Source organism: Ursus arctos, unplaced genomic scaffold, assembly GCF_023065955.2.
Source record: "Ursus arctos isolate Adak ecotype North America unplaced genomic scaffold, UrsArc2.0 scaffold_17, whole genome shotgun sequence".
NCBI classification, from domain to species: Eukaryota; Metazoa; Chordata; class Mammalia; order Carnivora; family Ursidae; genus Ursus; species Ursus arctos.
In genome coordinates, this window is record NW_026622841.1 from 45,076,519 (window position 1) to 45,095,710 (window position 19,192).

The following is a 19,192-nucleotide window of genomic DNA, read 5'->3' on the forward strand; positions in this document are numbered from 1 at the left end:
CTCTATATTTTCCTCTGTCTCCATTTTATCTACGACTAACTCTCTAGTCCAAACCACGGTTATCTTTCACCTGGACTACCGATATTTCTTTGTAACTGCTCTTTGCTTTTGTCTTCTCCACATTTACAAGGCATTTTCCACACCGTAGCCATGGTGATCTCTTAAAAAATGTTTTTATTACGGAAGTTATCAAAGCTTAAAAAATCGAATAGTATAATTTATTGATGTACTCATCACTCTCCTTCAGGAATTCTTAATACTGGCCACTCTCCTGTTACGTTATTTTGGGTATAAATATTTCAGTATGGGGGTGCTGGCCTAGTTGAGCATGTGACTCTGGGTGTCGGGGTTGTGAGTTTGAGCTCTATGTTGGGTGTAAGGAATACTTAAAATCTTTGGGGCGCCTGGGTGGCGCAGTCGTTAAGCGTCTGCCTTTGGCTCAGGGCATGATCCCGGCATTACGGGATCGAGCCCCACATCAGGCTCCTCTGCTATGAGCCTGCTTCTTCCTCTCCCACTCCCCCTGCTTGTGTTCCCTCTCTCGCTGGCTGTCTCTATCTCTGTCAAATAAATAAATAAAATCTTAAAAAAAAAAAAAAGAATACTTAAAATCTTTAAAAAATATATTTCAGTATATTTACAAAAGATAAGGCTTCTTTAGGAAAAACTATAACCACATGATGGTTGCACAACTCTGAATATACTGAAAACCACTGAATTGTACACTTTAAACGGGTGAATTATATGTTATGTGAATTATATCTCAACAGAGCTGTTAAAAAAACGTAGCCACAATAACATTATCCTATTAGTAACAATTTTACAAAATCATCAAACATCAAAAGTGCACATTTCCCCTATTATATTCTTCTAAATATATTTTAACACTTTCACAGTTTTAAACATAAGTCAGCTCATGTTACTCTTTTTCTTAAAACCCTTCAGTAGCTTTTCATCATATTTAAAATAACCTAAACCTCTGTACTGGCTCACTGACCTACAAAGCCCTGACATGATGTGACTTCTTTCTCTCTTGCCCACTAAATTGTTTTTACCTCAGATGCTATTCCATCTGCTGGAATGCCCTTCCCCTATATTTTCTCAAGACCGATCCTGCCTTTCAATTCAAACACCTTTTCCTCAGAAAGGCCTACCCTGATCAGTTGCCTAGTCTCTAGTCTAACGTGGTACCCTAGTCATTCTCTATCATATCATTCACTTAAAAAGTATCAGCATAGCATGGTTTATTATCTGCCATGTAATTTTTTAAAAAGATTTATTATTTTAGAGAGCTGGGTGGGAGGTGGGGAGGGAGAGAGAAAATCTCAAGCAACCTCCCCGTTGAGCATGGACCCTGATGCAGGCCTTGATCCTAGGACCTTGAGATCATGACCTGAGCCGAAGTCAAGAGCCAGATGCCTAACTGAGCCACCCAGGCACCCCTCTGCCATGTAATTTTTATTTACTATATTTTTCTCTTTTTCTGTGCCTTCCCTGCCCCCCTCCCATTTCTTCTGTCATGTTCACTGCTGAATCCCCAGTGTCTAAAATATTAATTGGTGCATAGTAGATCCTCATTAGGAGAAATTCATACAAAAAACTGTTTAAGACCACAGCAGGTGTTTGGGATTTATAAAAAGGTTATTTGATGAGCCATCAAAAAGAATGAAATCTTGCCATTTGCAACATCATGAATAGAACTAGAGTGTATTATACTAAATGAAATAAGTCAGAGAAAGAAATGTGATTTCACTCATGTGGCATTTAAGAAACAAAACAGATGAACATAGGGGAAAGGAAGGAAAAGTAAGATAAAACAGCAAACTATAAGACTCAACTATAGAGAACAAACAGGGTTGCTGGAGGGGAGGTTGGTGGGTGATGGGCATTAAGGAGGACACTTGTTGTGATGAGTGCTGGATGTTGTATGTAAGTGATGAATCACTAAATTCTCCTAAAACCAATACTACACTATATGTTAACGAACTTGAGTTGAAATTTTTTAAAAAAAGGTTATTTGATAGAATATATTACCTTACTTAAACTGAGTTCCAGTTAGGTACGTGACTTTGAAAGTGCCATTTTCTACTCCCAGGTTAGGAGATGACTTTTTTTTTTTTTTTTTTTTAAAGCTAGCTTGCTGCATATAGTGGCCTGCTCAACTTCAGAACTTTAACAAATTCTATTTTTCTTGTTTGGCAAAACATAGAGTGCTCGCATGTAGAGTGTTGCAAAAGTTCCCATAATGCCTTGCTGATTTCATTCTCCATTATCTCTTTTTTCTTTTGTCATCAGTTGTGGACCATCATGCTCTTAGCTCTTGAGCTTTCTCTGCTACCTGTTCTCTGGTGAAGCAGCTTAAGAGTGGCTTTGGTAGGCCAAATGATGGCCCCGTTAAAGATGTGATTATTGAAGTATCTTGAGACAGGGCGATAATCCCAAACTACCCAGGTGGGCCCAGTGTACTCACAGTTGTCCTTATGGGGAGGATCAGAACACTGAGAGAGAAAAAACTAAGGATGGCAGCAGCGGTTGGAGTGACGTGCTTTGAAGGTGGGGGGATCACAAATCAAGGGATACAGGGGGCCTCTAGAAACTGGATGGGGCAAGGAAATACATTATCCCTTAGAGCCTCCAGAAAGAGTGAAATCCTGTCTACACCTTAATTTTGGCCCCAGTGAAACTGGACTCCTGAGCTCCCCAGCTATAAAAGAATTCATTTGTACTGTTTGAAGCCGCTAAGTTTGTGGTACTTTGCTATAGCAGCCGTGGGAAACCAGTACGATGATTTTAAAGTAAGAAGGCTTAATGGATCACAGAACCGTACAGCGTGTTCTGATGTTAATGTTGTTTGCTGGCTTAATAGTTAGCTACCAAAATGGGGGCCAGAAAGAGTTGAGATGGCAGCTTCAGGTGCATAACTTGGGAGGAGAAGAAAAAGGTGTGGTTGTTGGAACAATTAATATTATATGCTGTAATAGCATCTATTTTATATACAATTAAACTCTTGATTTCTTTATTTCCTTATATTTACACAGATCAGAAACCCCTTGACCTTGCCCAGGGTGCTGAAATGAAACACATTCTTACTGGTAATAAGGTATGTAGTAATGGACTACTTGCATATGATCCTTTTCAGAAAAATTTTGAATTATTGAAATATATAGATGGCATTTTTTATGAAAACATATTTTTAATAGGTTGTCTACAAAGTGTTGAAACGATATGAAGGCCCTCTCTGGAAGGTAGGCTGGTATTATTTTTTTTTTATTTATAAAAGTGGAAAGAATTCTCAGGTGCTCCATTTTTGTTAAAAAAAAATTTTTTTTTAAATAGTGGCTGGGTGGCTTAGTCAGTTGGTTGTCTGCCTTCAGCTCGGATCATTGTGCCAGGGTCCTGGGATCAAGTCCTGCATCAGGCTCCCTGCTCAGCAGGGAGACTGCTTCTCCCTCTGCCCCTCCCCCTGTTTGTGCTCTCATGCTCACTCTCATGCTCACTTTCAAATAAATAAAATCTTTTAAAAATTTAAAAATTACTTCTGACTTAATCATTCTTGGATCTGACAACATTAGCCATTTTCTGTAGAGCTGGGCTTCATTAGGCTTCTACTTATTGTCGTTATTGTTGTCCCTCGCGTTGGTGGTCTGACACTTTTAGGTGACCAAACTTATGCAGAACAGAGTGGGAGAACATATTTTTTTCCGTAATCATAGAATTACAATGTTTTTGTTAAGAATGTTGAACTAGGGAGGACTTAATAGGAATTTAATATTTGAATTGTCACAGAGCACACATATAAAATCTGGTTCTAAAAATTTCTTTGCATTTTGGAGTTCAGTTATTTTCTAGAATTAACTATTTTAGAGTATGTATTTTCTTTTGCACTTACAAGCACTCCCTCTATATATTTATGCACAAATATGTTTATATTGTATAAAATCAGAATACTCTTTATTCAGCATTTCATTCCAGACTTTGTCTTTGAAGTCCACAATTGAAAATCTTCCGGTAAATATCCCTGAACAATACTGTCAGAACTATAAATGGTGTTCATTGTTGATCTTATTAGTATGACATTTCTTCTGTTCCTGGTCCTCTGTAGTGATATGTTTTCATTACTGCACCGAGTACCTTAGTTCATGTTTGATACTTTTTAAATTTTTTTAAAGATTTTATTTATTTATTTGATAGAGCACAAACAGGGAGGAGTGACAGGCAGAGGGAGAGGGAGAAACAGGCTCCCCACTGAGCAAGGAGCCCGATGCAGGGCTCGATCCCAGGACCCTCAGATCATGACGTGAGCCAAAGGCAGGCGCTTAACAGACTGAGCCACCCAGGTGCCTCCGATCATTTTTTTAAAAAGATTTTATTTATTAGAGTGTGTGTAAGCGTGGGGAGGAGCAGAGGGAGAGGGAGAAGCAGGCTCCCCACTGAGCAAGGAACCTAATGTGGGGCTCGATCCCAGGCCCCTGAGATCATGACCTGAGCCAAAGGCAGACTCTTAACCAACTGAGCCACCCAAGTGCCCCCATGTTTGATCATTTTTTAATGTTCAGTAGTACTATCTAGATGAAAAGCTACAATAGAACTGTCATAACTTAATTTTTATCCATGAGGTATTTGAATCTAGATGTGTCAGCTCAGAAAATCTTTGCCATTTTTTTCCCTTAGAGTTCAAGATTTTTGGGCTGGAGATTATTCTGGGTAGTGTTAGAACATGGAGTCCTTTCATGGTATAGGAAACAGTAAGTATTATCCTGATACTCATTAAATTTCATTATCTAAATTTTGAAAGATTGAAAGTTTTCACTTATCTCTTTTCCTTTTGTCTTGATCATTTAATATTTATTTTGAAGGCCTGATGCAGTCCGTAATATTTATCGCCAGGGATGCAAGCACCTAACTCAAGCAGTATGCACGGTAGGATGACACATGCATCTTTTGCTCAGACCACGGAATCAGTTTTGCAAGTGATTGCCCAAAATTATTTTTATAAGCTGCCTTGTAAAATCTTGGGGGTAGAAGGCACTTGTGTATATTTTTATTTGAGAACAAGGAAAATTAGAATATCTGTTTTAAAAATATAATCAATTTTTATTTCCACATATTGTGGGATGAGAGATGAGTTACCTGAAAACATAGAGCCTTTAACATTTTGTTTTTGTATGTATATTTACATATATTATGTGCATGTGTATATTTACATATGTATGTATGTTGTACATGGTATGTGTGTATTTATACATGGGTAAATTGGGATAATGAAAGTTTTTCTGGTGTTAAAATTTAAAGCCTGTGTCAAAATTGGGATTCTTGGGTTCTCTGTGTTCACTATTTATACTTTTACCAACCAGGAGAAAAAAGGAGTTTCTCCTCTTCAGAGATTAGTCTAAGACTGGAGCCTAGACATGCTTTCTTATTTCCTACTTCAAATTCTTTAGGGTTGTCAACACGTTGTGGCAGTCCATCTGCTCTTTAGAGCATAGCACCTGCCTTTCTCAGGGTGAACACCCCCAGAAGCCCAGGTATTCCCCTTAGGGAGTCACAGACATGGCCCATTCCCCAGCAGTACAGCCTAATTACACAGCCGGTCCCTTCAGTGTCTTCCCAACCCGTCCTCCTTTCACATTAGACCAGAGGGCCAGGGTCCTCTCTCTCATCTGTGCCATCTTGTTTTCTCGTTCAGTGCAATCCTGGCCATTCTCTTCTATTCCTGCTGTAGACACATCTACTTAATACCGAGCCCTTTCTCATCCTTGTCTGCCTTAAATCAAAAAATGAGTTGCTCCACCCACCCTTTTAAAATTTCTTGCTCTTTAACTTCTGTGGAATCGGTTAGCTCCTGCTGTGTTATGCCTCACCTTGTTTTATAACTTTTGTTTCTTCTTAAACGCCTACTTAAAGCTTACATTTATGAGTCGCATGTCAGCACAAGCTGCTGAGCATTCGCTGTGTGATGGCTGTAAAGCACTCTGTTTACTTCGTAGTTTGTTAAGGTAGAAGCTTAGGTAATTGATTTGAGATCTTTTTTCTAATAGGAGTGTTTACAGCTATCAGTTTAATTTTTTTCATCGTGCAGCTTAGTGGCATTAAGTACATTCGTATTAATTTTGCAGCCCTCAGCCCTATCCATCTCCAGAACTCTCTTTATCTCCCTAAACTAAAGCTCTATACCCTTCAGTCACTAATTCCATTCCTTTCTATTCCCAGGCCCCGGCAGCCACCATTCTACTTTTGTTTCTATGAGTTTGACCTTGCTAGGTACCTCGTGTAAGTAGAAATAGGCAATATTTGTCCTTCTGTGACTGGCTTATTTCACTTAGTATAATATCCTCAAGGTTTATCCATGTTACAACATGTGTCAGAATTTCTTTCCTTTTTGAAAAAATTTAGTTATGGTAAAAAAGCACATAACATAAAATTTACTATTTTAACCGTTTTTAAATGTATAGTTCAGTAGCTTGAACTGTATTTACTTTGTTGTGCAACAGATCTCTGGAGTTTTTCAACCTTGCAAAACTGGAACTTTATCCATTGAGCAACTAACTGCCTATTTCCCCTACCCTCAGTGCCTCCCAACCATCGTTCTAACTTTTTGTTTCTATGAGTTTGACTACTTTACATACCTCTTGCCAAGTGGAATCATACAGTATTTGTCTTTTTATGACTGCCTTACTTCACCTAGTCTGATAGCCTCAAGATTCATCCATGCTGTAATATGTGACAGGATTTATTTTTTAAGGCTAAATAATATTCCATTGTATGTATAGACCACATTTCTTTATGCCTTTATTAGTCAGTGGGTGTTTGAATTGCTTCCACCTCTTGGTGGTTGTGAATGATGCTGCAGTGAACACAGATGAGCAAATATCTCTTCACGATCCTGCTTTCAATTCTTTTGAATATAGACCTAGAAGTGGAATTGCTGAATGAAATGGTAGTTCTATTTTTAACTTTTTGAGGCATTTCCCTGCTGTTCTCCATAGCAGCTGCCCCATTTTATGTTCACATCGACAGTGGGCAAGGGATCCAGTTTCACTTTCTCCACATCCTCATCAGCACTTCTTTTCCTTTTTTTTATTTTTTATATTGGGCATCCTAATGAGTGTGAGATGGTATCTAACTGCAGTTTGATTTGCATTTCTGTAATGACTGGTGATGTTGAGGATCTTTCCATATGCTTTTTGGGCGTCGTATCTTGTCTTTGGAGAAATATCTAAGTCCCTTGCGCATTTCTTAATTGGGCTGTTTGGTTTTTTGTTGGCGTTGAGTTTTAGGAGTTCTTTGTATATTCTGGATATTAACCGCTTATCAGTATATGTTTTGCAAATATTCTCTCCCATTCTGTGGGCTGTCTTTACACTCTGACAAATAGAAGTTTTTAATTTTGATCTAGTCAAATTTATTTTTTCTTTTGTCACTTGTGCTTTTGGTGCCAAATCCAAGAAATCATTGCCAAGTCCGTTGCTATGAAGCTTTATCCCTGTTTCCTTATGAGTTTTAGAGTTCAAGCTCTGACGTGGAGGGATAGATTTCTCCTGAGGCCTTTCTCCTCGGTCTGCAGATAGCCGCCTTCTTGCAGCTCTCCCATGGCTTTTCTTTGTGTGCAGGCCTCCCTGTTTCTCTTCCTCTTATTAAGGTTACCAGTCTTATAAATGAGGGCCCCACTCTTGTGACCTCTTTTAATCTTAATTTCCTCTTTAAAGGCCCTATTTACAAATAGTCTCAGTGAGGGTTGGGGCTTCCACATATGAATTTGGGGAGGACACCGTTCAGTTCGACAATCACTGTAGTCACTCCAGCTCTCATACGGGTACTGTTTGCATTGTGTATCTTTTTCCATCCTTTTGCTTTCAGCCTATTTATGTGTCTGAATCTAAAGTAAGTCTCTTACAGAGAGCATTCAGTTGTATTTGGTATTTTTATCTAGTTTGACAACCTCTGCCTTGTGATAGGAATGTTTAATGAGGGGTGCATGGCTGGCTCAGTCAGTGGAGCATGTGACTTTTGATCTAGGGGTTGTGAGTTCGAGCCCCACATTGGGTATAGGGATTACTTAAAAGTAAAATCTTAAAAAAGGTGTTTAATGAATTTGTACTTAATGTTGTTATTGATATGGTTGGATTTCTGTCTGCCATTTTGCGTTTCTATATTCATTTTGTTTTGTTCCTCCTCGTCTGCAGAAGATATGTCTCATATACCATTTCCTTTTGTTTATATTTTACTATATTTTAAAGTTATTTCTTAGTAGTTGCTCTAGGTATTATAATATTCGTCTTTATCACAAACTACTACTTCATTCCATACTTACTATGATTTAATATAGTTCCACTTCGTACCCCTTCCTTTGTGTTATAATTATTATATGTATCATGACTCTACATGTATAAAAACTGAATGATACAGTGTTATATCTATTGCTTTATACAATTTTATATGTATGTTTTAAAATATTTTTATTGAGCTGTAATTTACATCGTATACAGTTCACCCACTTGAAATAATTCAGTAATTTTTTTGTATGGTCAGAGACTTGTGCTGACCACGTGGAGACCACAGTCCATTTTGGAACATTTCCATAATTCCACAAAGAAACTTCATACCCGTTAGCAGTCATACCCCATTGCCTGTCAGTACCACTCCCTCCTAGCCCCTAGGCAGCCATTAATATCTGTCTCTATAAATTTGCCTGTTCTGGGCATTTCATATAAATGGAATCATATAATATATGGACTTTTGTTTCTGGATTCTTTTGCTTAGCATAATGTTTTCAAGGTTCATCCATATTATAACATGTATCATTACTTCAGTCCTTTTATGGCTAAATCATATCCCATTGTATGGATAGACAATACTTATCCATTCATCAGTTAATGAGTATTTGGGTTGTTTTTACTTTTTGTCTCTTGTGAATGCTGCTGCTGTGAGCATTGGTGTATAGGTTTATGTGTGGATGCACATTCTGTGTTTTTAAAAAGAGAAGAGAGGAGAAAAAATAGATTTAGAGAGTCTTTTATTCTAACTCATGTTTTTACCATTTCTAGTTCTATTTTTTTTTTCCAGTGGATATATGGGGTCATTTCCTTGCTCTGATATAGCTCCATTCCTTCCTTTATCCTCTGTCCTATTATTTTCATATATATTACACCTATGTTACAGGCTCAACCATACAATTTTACAATTATGTAAATTGCTTTAAGTTATTTGAGAAAAGAGAAAATATATACTCTATTAGAATTACCAATGCAATTAACTTCACCAGTTTTGTTTTTTTTTTTGTTTTTTTGTGTTTTTGGTTTGGTGTCTCTTTTAGTCTAAAGAAATTTTTTTTTTCTACTCTGGTTAGGTATACTTAATGAATTGTCTGAATCTTTTTTTATTTGGGGGAGTGTATTTTGCCTTCATTAGAACAATAGTTTTATGAGACAGAGAAATTTTCTTACAGTACTTTAAATATGTCATCCCCTTACTTCTGTCCTTTGTTGTTTTTGACGCAAAGTCAGCTGTTAATTTTACTGTGCTTCCCCTGTATTCAAGGAGTTCTTTTTCTCATTACTTTCCATATTTTCTGGTTTTGGCTGTCAATAGTTTGACTAAGATGTGTCTAAGTGTAGATCTCTCTGGATTTATCCTACTGGAGTTTACTGAACTTCTTGAATGTGTAATATTTTCTTTTAAATTTGGGAAATTTTCAACGATTATTTCTTTAAATATTTTTTCATTCCTTCTGTGACTTTGTCTGTTGGTACACGTGATAATGCCCTGCACTGATATTTTTTCCCTTCCATCTCAGATTATCTTGAGTGAAATTTTCATTTCAGTTCTTGTAATTCTCAAATCCAGAATTTCCATTTGGTTCCTTTTCATAATTCGCATCTTTTTATTGATGCTTTCTATTTGATGAGTTATTGTCATTATACTTTTAATTCTTTAAATATGATTTAGTTTTTGAGCATTTTTCTGAGAGCTTTTTAAATGTCTGGCTCATTTGCCAATTTGTTGCTTGGCTGAATATATTTAGACTTCATGTTCTGTGATGTTGGCTTTTCCTGATTGTTTGCTACCAAGGTTGCTGCTGTTTTGAGAAAGCCCTAGACTTGGAATTTTCAGGGTGCCACTCTAAATAAAGTCAGACCCAGTATTTAAAGCTTGCCCCATCATGATACAATTTGCCGCAGAATAAGGAGGAAAGGGGAATGGAGCAGACTCAGGCTAGAACTTCATCAACATCCACTGTTCTTACTGAGAGATTCAGTAGATTTTTCTTGAGTAAATGCTTTTCAATATGTTGTATGTCTTTCATCAATTTCATTGTTGGGGAATGGTTTCAGTTGGGATTGCATTAAATATATAGATTTACTTGGGGAGGATTGTCACTTTAATAATATCAAGACCTCTAAATTATGAACATTGTATCTCTCCCTTATTGAAATCTTCTTCAATTTCCTTTTATAAAGTCTTATAATTTCTTGTTAAATTTATTCTTATGTGTTTATTTTTTGAAGCTATTATGATGGACTTGAAATTTTCATTTTCTGTTTTTTGCCGCTATTATATATAAATGGGTTTTGAATCCTGCGGCCTTGCGAAATTCAGTTAATAGTTTTGGTAGCTTTTTTTTGCAGATTCCTCAGGGTCTCCTACATGCACAATCATGTCTGCAAAAAGAGACAGTTATATTTCTCTACAACCCGTATGCCTCTTCTTTCTTATCCTTTATTGTACTGGATAGGACCTCCAGTACAACTTTAAATAGAATTGGTGAGAGCCGGCATTCTTGTTTTGTTTATTGTGTTAGGTACAAAGCACTGAACCTTTCGTTATTGAGTTATTAGCTATAAATGTTTCATAGATGCCCTTAATGTGCTTTAGGAAGTTATTTTCATTTCCCGATTTACTGAGAGCCCTTATGAGAATCTGTTGAATTTTATTAAATGCTTTTTGCATATTATTGAAATGATCATAGGGTTTTACTCATTCTATTAATATGGTTAATTACACTGATACATCCTAGGGTGTTGATAAACCAGTCATATTGCTGGGATAAATTTCAGTTGGTCATGATGTATTGTTATTTTAATAAATTGTTTGCTAATATTTTGTTAAGGATTTTTGCTTCTGTGTTCCTGATCGATATTGGTTTATATTTCTCTCGTGATATATTTTGTGTGGTTTTGGAATGTGAGAAATACTAGTCTCATATAATGAATTAGAAAATATTTCTTTTCAATTTTTTGGAACAGTTTTTGCAGGATTAGGTTTATTTCTTTTGTAAATGCTGATATAATTCATGGGCCAGAAGATTGGTTGGTTGGTTGGTTGGTGGTTTTTCTTAATGGGAAGGATTCTAATTATAAATTTCTTCAGTAGCTAAAGGGCTATTTCAAATTTTCTATTTCTTCATGGGTTGGTGTTTGTAATTTTTGCCTTTCAACAAATATGTCCCTTTTCTTAGGTTATCAAACTTTTTGGTACTAATATTCCCTTATTATGTTTTTAATGTTTGTATGCTAGGTAGTGTTGTGCCCTCCTTCATTTTTTTATATTAGTAATTTGTCTTTTTTTTTCTTCCCTAGATTAATCTGGTTAGCAGTTTATCAATTTTATTGATCTTTTCAAAGAACTAGTTCTTGATTTTTTTTGTTTTTCTGTTTTCTGTTGATTTTCTTTTTAAGAAGTTTCTCTGTGCTTTGGGTTTTTTTAAATTTGCTTTTATTAATAGTTTCTTAAGGTCAAAGCTTAGATTATTGATTAAGGCCTATCTTCTTTACCAATATAGCCATTTAAAACTATACTTTTACCTTTGTAACTGTTTTAGTTTCATGCTGCTACTTTTGGTATGTTTTCATTATAATGTAGTTCAAATTATTGTCTAATTTCCTTTAGAAATTAATAGAAATTTCTATTAATAGAAATGTTATCTTTGAACCAATGAATATTAATAGGTGTGTTGTTTAATTTTCAAGTAATTGGGTTTTTATGATCTGTTTCTGATTTATAACTTCATTTTGGTCATTGAAGGTATCCTATATGATTTCTGTCTTTTTAAATGTATTGAGACTTGCTTGATGGCTCTATGTATGGATTCCCAGTAAATGCACTTGAAAATAATGTATAGTTTGCTATTGTTGGGTTTAGAGTCCTATAAATATTCAGTCATGGTGGTTGATAGTGTTGTTTAAATCTGTGTTTTTGCTGATTTTTGGCTAATTTTATCAATTGCTGAGAAGGGTATCAGAATAACCAACTATGCTTGGGGAATTGTTCATTTCTCAGTTATTGAGCAGATACATACCAATGATGTTGTCTTCCTGAATAATTGACCCTTTTATTATTATATGGTGGCCTTCTTTATCTCCTGTAATATATTTACTTTTGAAATCTATTTTGCCCAATATTATACAACCACTCAGGCCTTCTTATGCTTACTGTTTGCATAGTATCTCTTTTTCTCTCCATTTTCTTTTAACCTGTATATTTTTATTTTCTATCTGTTTAGATAGTATATGTTTGGGTCCCTATTAACCATTCTGAAAATTTTGCCTTTTAATTAGACTTCTTTTGAGAATATGTTCCACTTTCTTCTTCATATATCAGGTAATTTTGGATTGTATCCTTATTACTATGAATGTTAAGTTCTGGGGATTCTGGGTTCTGTTATGTTTCTCTGTTAAATGTTATTTCCATTGTTTTAGGTCATTTTTTTGGCTGGGTTTAGGTTGTAAACTGTTTCTTGGGTGGCAGCTCTGGTCTGCATTTAGATAGGTTGTATTTAAGAGACTGCTCTGAATCTTTTCTCAGCATCAATTGTGAACAGAGTTTGGGGATCTCTTCTCTTTTTCTCTTGGAGGATTATCCCCTCTCTCTTTAATATTTCTGACTCCCTGGCTTTCCCTTATTAATTCTCAAAGACAGAAAGACTGGGTTTTTCCACTTGTGCCTGTGCTGCTTTTGTGTCACCCTGTGGACGGTATGTCGCAGCTGAAACACCTTGGGTATGGAAACTGATTTGCATAGTTACTTATTTCCTTTCCTTCAAGAGCATGTGCATTTCCCATCAGAGTCTGTCAACTTCTGTTCACTCTCCAGTTCCTTCAGGCATTTGTGGGGTTTTTTTGTTTAAGATTTTATTTATCCATTTTGAGAGAGAGCGAGCTTGAGTGCTCATGAGCAGGGGGAGGGGCAGAGGGACAGAAAGAATCCCAAGCAGACTCCATGCCCAGTGCAGAGCCCAACACAGGGCTCAGTCTCACAACCCTGAGATCATAATCCAAGCTGAAATCATGAGTCGGATACCTAACCGATGCAGCTCCTCTCCCCCACCCCCCCCGGCACCCCCTGCAGTTGCTTTTTATAGTTGTTTTCTGTAAGGAGGAGTGTGGTACTCTTGTAGGGTCTTGAAGTAGATGTCTATCCTTTTCCATTTTTTTTTTTTCTTAAGACTTTATTAGAGTGTGAGCGAGAGAGCACAAGCAGGGGGAGCAGCAGAGGGAGAGGGAGAAGCAGACTCCCCACTAAGCAGGGAATCCAGTGTGGGGCTTGATCTCAAGACCCTGAGATCATGACCTGAGCCGAAGGCAGCTGCTTAACTGACTGAGCCACCCAGGCGTCCCTATTGTTTTCCATTCTTAAATCCCCTCACTTCCCAAACTTGTATTTCAATGAGACATAATTTTTTGTCTTCTTTTCCTTTCCCCCTTCTTTATCAGTCTCATATGTATTTTTTCTTTTACACTTAGTTCAAATATTTTGTACACTCAGCTCAAACAAGGTTCAGGAGAATAGTATAAGAAATTGGAGCTATGGTATTTAAAGAATTTTATAGCCCAAGTGCATGCTGAGTTATTAAATATAAAGGACAAAACTAAAACCACATACCTAATGGACTGTTTGTATTTACTTTGAGTAACTATAAATATGAAAGCCAGATGTTACCAAAGATAAGCTGTAATGCGTGTGATATTCCCAATGCATTAATTTTTTCCCCAGTTTTTACCAGTTGGTATTTTAAATGTTCAGTTGGGTATAATTAAGCTACATTAATACTGTTCTGTACTGTATGTACTGTTTATATGTCCCATTTTATGTGCATGAATGATATTGTTTTACTGATTTCTTTATATCCAAGGTAAAATCCACTGATAGCTGCCTCTTCTTTATTAAATGCTTTGATGACACTATTCATGGCTTCAGGGTTCCTAAGAATAGCCTTCAACAGTCAAGAGAGGTAATTTTATGGATTCATTTATCTTTCATAAAACTTAACATTTAAAATCCGAATATAAGATCGATTCAATATTAACATCTAAAATCTTGTTGACTGTACCTTTTTAATGGGGGTGATTATATGAAGCTTGAAATTTGGCTTATGTATTAATATCTTTATCAACATGTACCTGCTGGTATTTTCTGTTCATAATTATCTTTATTTTGATTTTGTGAATCATTTTTGGAAAAAAAAATCCTGAATGATTATGTAGTCTGCCTCTTAATTTGTAGGTGCAGAAACTGAAGCCAGTAAGATTGAAGTGCTCTCTCAAGGTCACACAGCTTACAGGTTTCAAAACCTGGCTTCAGCTTAGGTGTTCTGATTTATTACAGTATAGCTCAGCCTTCCTTTGTGGTAAATTGAACAACAGCAGCAAGCAAGCAAATTGGGATTGATGTGGCAGATATTCATAGCGCAGTTATTTGATGGAGACTCCATGTTCCTTTAGATCAAAGGACTATTTGTAGACCTGTCTTATTTTTTGTAAATTATGTAAGGGGTTAAAAGAATCTGTTTTCCCAAGTGGTTAACTTTGGCCCTGCAAGGAACCCTAAGCGATCTAAATCCTGACTCTCTGACCATATCATAAAGTGGTAAAATTTGACCTTGAGTGATGCTGTAAGAAATGAGGAGGAAGTAACACATATTTTTAGGGCAAATATTCTTTTTGTGAAATCACTGATATTTTAACAACATTCATAAAAGCTAAAACATCAAGGCAATTGTTGGCTTTCTTATAACTCGATTACAAGTTAGTAAAACTGTATTTCTGGGTATATTAGTATACAATAACATATCCAACAGTGTTGAGAATCTAAGTGAAAAAATTTCCACCCGTTACTCAGCTTTTATAACGTGTGTCTTAATATTATTGAATATGTAAACTTATAGATGATACGTTTTAAAGAATTAGGAAATTTTTTTATCCAGAAATGTCGTGGACAGGAGACCTGCATCATTCTTTTGTTGTTGGTTGGTTTGGGTATCTTTTGTTTTTTTGAGCCTAGAATATTTCCTTTATGTAAATTTTATGCTTTCTAAATCATTGTCATATCACCTCTTTTGAGTAAAAATGCATTTCACTTTTATTTAAATTCTTGGATTATTTCAGGACTGGCTGGAAGCAATAGAAGATCATTCTGCTTATAGCACTCACTACTGTTCCCAGGACCAGCTGACTGATGACGAAGAGGAAGATGCAATTTCAGCTGTAGACTTGAAGGAATCCTTAGAGGTATATAGAAAAACCAAACCTGACTTTTATAGCTAACTCTGTCACCAAGAATTGTTTTTTCAAATGTGAGGTTTTGAAATTAAGAAATCTGACAACAATGGAGGTAAAATTGCTCTTTGTCCAGTAATGTTTTATGCTATTTATAGTGTCTGTTATGATGATACTATCAAATGTCTCTGTAGGTAATGCTCTAAAGATACGAGCCTGTGCCCATACGTATCTTTTTTGGTTAAAAATTTTCCATTGCTGTAATCAGGTTGTCATTCTGTTTGAAAACTGCTGCCAGTAGGGGGAGCATGCAGAGCTTGACTTGCTGCCCTTTATGACTTCACTGCATATTTCAGAGTTTAAATAATGCAACCATAGTGATACCTTTCCTGGCTGGTAATTTCATTTAAAACGACTCGTGATCTGTAACTTCATTGATTAGAGGTAAGATAAAACATCAGTAATAAAAGGACAGGCCTTTATCTGAAGTGACATCAGTGTCTTAGCCATAGAGAAATAATCAGCATGTGTTATCGAAGTGAAATAGGTATTTTTTTTCCTGGGCATTAGTTTTCTGGCTGTGCCTTTTAAGTGGGAATTGGGTTTGGAAGAATTGGAACTACAAAAGGATGATGGAGTTTCAATCCAAATAATTATGTCAGAACATATCAATTTGCCTACTAAATTTAATCTTTTTTTTAATCTTTTTTTTTTAATTAAGTGAATTGGTTGCAGGATTTGAATGTTTCTAAATCAACAACTTTAATGAAGTTAAGTTTGCTAATACCTAAGGAGTTTTATTGACTTAAGGACTTGTAAACTGAAATCAGAGATTTTGGCTTTTTCGATCCCTAATCCTATTTTATAATGGAACATTAAAAATTTGAGCTCTTCCGTGTTTCGTTGAAGACATTGCCGGAATTTATTGACATTCGCTTTACTAGTGCTACTTCTATTTTTTTTTTTTTTAAAGCCTAATGTAGTGTGACAACCATAAACACAATTTTCAGATCTGTGAACTTTGCAAAAATAACATCTACCAGAGCATCCAAATAGCATTAAAACTGGGTAAATAAAGAATGTTTACGTATCTATGGCCAGAATCATGTTAAACAAGTAAACAAAAAAACAAAAATTGTGCTAAATATTTTAACTTTCAGTCAGTATTCCCTACGTGAAAAGAAATCCTTTCCTATTTATCCTCAAAATAAGGTAAATGATAAAACCTGGAAGGACTTACAAAGCATACCAATCTTTCCTAGGATTATGGTAATTTTAAGACCTTTTTAATGGAAGCTACAGGTAAAATAAAAGCATATTAACTTGCATATCATTAAAAAAAACTGTCTTGAAAAAATGTTTCTTCTTTGGCATAGTTACCAATTTTTCATGTTATCAACTTCAACTGTACCTTTTATTCACTTGAATATCATGCTCTTATGTTAACTTTAAAACCATGAAGTTTTTGCCTTCTGGATTTTTATAGCAACCTGAAGTCGGGGAAAGTTACAGCAGTGTTTAGCACTTTCAAGTTTTGCAGGTTATAAACATATTTCTGTCCAACAAAATTTGCTAATTCTGTGAATCTTGACTCTGTCTCAACTTCTGAAGTTTGGTCCAAATATAGGTTAAAATCTGAAATGAGCTGTGAAGTATGTTGAATTGTAGCTTGTGGTAGATTGGCTCCAGGATGCCTTTGATCATTGGATTCTTAAGTTGTAAGGATATTCTGAGACCTATTTGTGAAATGAGATCTATGCTAGATGTTTATAGACTTCTAAAGGAAATTAGGAACTCGGATTATAATACTATAAAACCATCTGAATCAACATAAAACTAACCTTATTTCCTCAACACGGTTTGGACAAGACATTATGGGGGGAAAAATGTCCCCACTGAAAAAGTGACCAGGTTATATGATGTTTTTGGTCTTGTTTTATCTCCACCCAAAATGAGGACCTCCCACAACTGAAAACAGTTTTTCTCTTATCTCTTTGTCACTGCCTTGAGGTTAGGTCTCCAGAGAGAAAAGTGTAAGACATATCATAGAAATATTGGCCTTATGGTTGTGGCCTTAATGACAACTTGAAAATATTTCAAATATGAAAATGGTAAGACAAATTCAAGCATGGTGTTGGTGTAGAAATGCTGTCCAATGCGATAGCTACTAGATTTAGCTATTTATACTTAATTTAGAATTAAAAATTCAACTCCTTTTAACTTAGCACAGTTCAAGTGCTCAGTAGTCACATGTGGCTACCACTTTGGACAGTACAGTGTAGAATGCTTCCATCATTGTAGAATGTACTATGGGATAAAACTGGGATAGGCTCTTAGATTTGGGGTGGCACAAGGAAAGTGGGGGTTTCATTTGTTGATGATATCTCGAATCTATAGGATCTGAACTCAGTGTTGTAAGGATTTAATGAGCAGAAGATGCTAAATTTTAATGAGAAAGTGGTATCAGACTTCCCTGACTTAAGCATAAAGGATGCCTAGTTAAAATGAGTGTGCTGGAAGATGAATGTACATCAACATGGGGCTGATAAATACAGATTGGTACAATCAATACAAGAACGAGACTGATTTATATATATTGATATATCTAAGACTTATGGTTAAGTGAAAAGGGCAAGGTATAAAATGATGTATCTAAAATGCTACTACCTGGGAGAAAAAAAAAAGGGTCATACGCATACATTTGTGTAGGCTTATATCATCCCTGGCAAGATGAGAAATTATTAACAGAAATTATTGCTTTGAGGCTGGTAAGGGGGGAAAACGGGCTGTAGGACTGATAGATATGTGAGAGAGAGTTGCCGCCTTCTCTCTGTATCCTTTCATTTAATTTTTCTTAATTTTGTGTAAATATCTGTTGCAGAATAACACATTAAGAAGATTACAGAGCCAGGGCCATAATGATCCCCAGGTACCAAGAAGAATAAATGTGCTATGTATTGACTTAGATTGAGGGGAGATGGATTTGGCTGGAGGTAGGGAGCCTTGGAGGTGAGCACTGGGGCACCAGTACTCGCAATCCCGGCTGTTTTCTGCAAAGAGGAAGGTCATCAGGGTTCTGTAATATATTCTCTAAAAAGTTTATAATAAAATGAATGTATTTTATGTCTTCAATTTGACATGTTCTGACAAATGTATATACCGTTCGTAACTACCACTTCTCTCAAGATACGTTTTTATCACCTCGGAAAGTTCCCTGGGGCCCCTTCCCAGGCAATGCACTTCACCTCCATCGCAGACAACCCCTGATCTGCTTTCCGTCATTATAGTTGGTATCAGTTTTCCCTGTTCTAGAATTGCGTGTAATTGGAATTATACTGTATGTGCTCATTGGTACCTGTCTTCTTTCACTCACTATGTTGTATCAGTAGTTTGTCCCTTTGAATTGCTTGAGTAGAGACAATCTGCTTCTGTTCTTAATTAACCACATGTGGATTCTCTGTAGCAAATAACCTGGAATATATGACCTCTCCCCTACCCTATTCAGTCCTCCATAGCCCTTGATAATACATTTTTGAGCTGTTTTTCTAAGCCAGGGATAATAAAGTGACTTAACATCAAGTTAAAACGGCCAATATCTGGGTGGGAAGAAGTAAGAGCAGGAGGCCTGTGTTGTGAATGTGCTCAGCAGCTCACCTGGGTGCCTCCTGCCTTCTGGGCCCTGAGTCTGTGGATACCACTCT

General features: G+C 36.2%; 1 protein-coding gene across 8 annotated transcripts in view; it reads left to right on the forward strand.

Moving 5' to 3' along the window:
* OSBPL1A (oxysterol binding protein like 1A) overlaps positions 1 to 19,192 on the forward strand; it is a 229,285-nt gene that overhangs the window by 78,903 nt on the left and 131,190 nt on the right. For 7 of the 8 annotated variants that reach the window (XM_044382896.3, XM_044382897.3, XM_048218561.2 and 4 more), the window contains 6 exons: positions 3,039 to 3,100; positions 3,201 to 3,245; positions 4,672 to 4,745; positions 4,857 to 4,920; positions 14,129 to 14,227; positions 15,381 to 15,503. In XM_044382896.3, the coding sequence (XP_044238831.2) occupies positions 3,039 to 3,100; positions 3,201 to 3,245; positions 4,672 to 4,745; positions 4,857 to 4,920; positions 14,129 to 14,227; positions 15,381 to 15,503 (467 nt within the window). Of the gene's footprint in view, positions 1 to 3,038; positions 3,101 to 3,200; positions 3,246 to 4,671; positions 4,746 to 4,856; positions 4,921 to 7,736; positions 7,814 to 14,128; positions 14,228 to 15,380; positions 15,504 to 19,192 lie in introns of those variants that run through there. The other variant, XM_048218563.2, reaches the window with a different exon arrangement.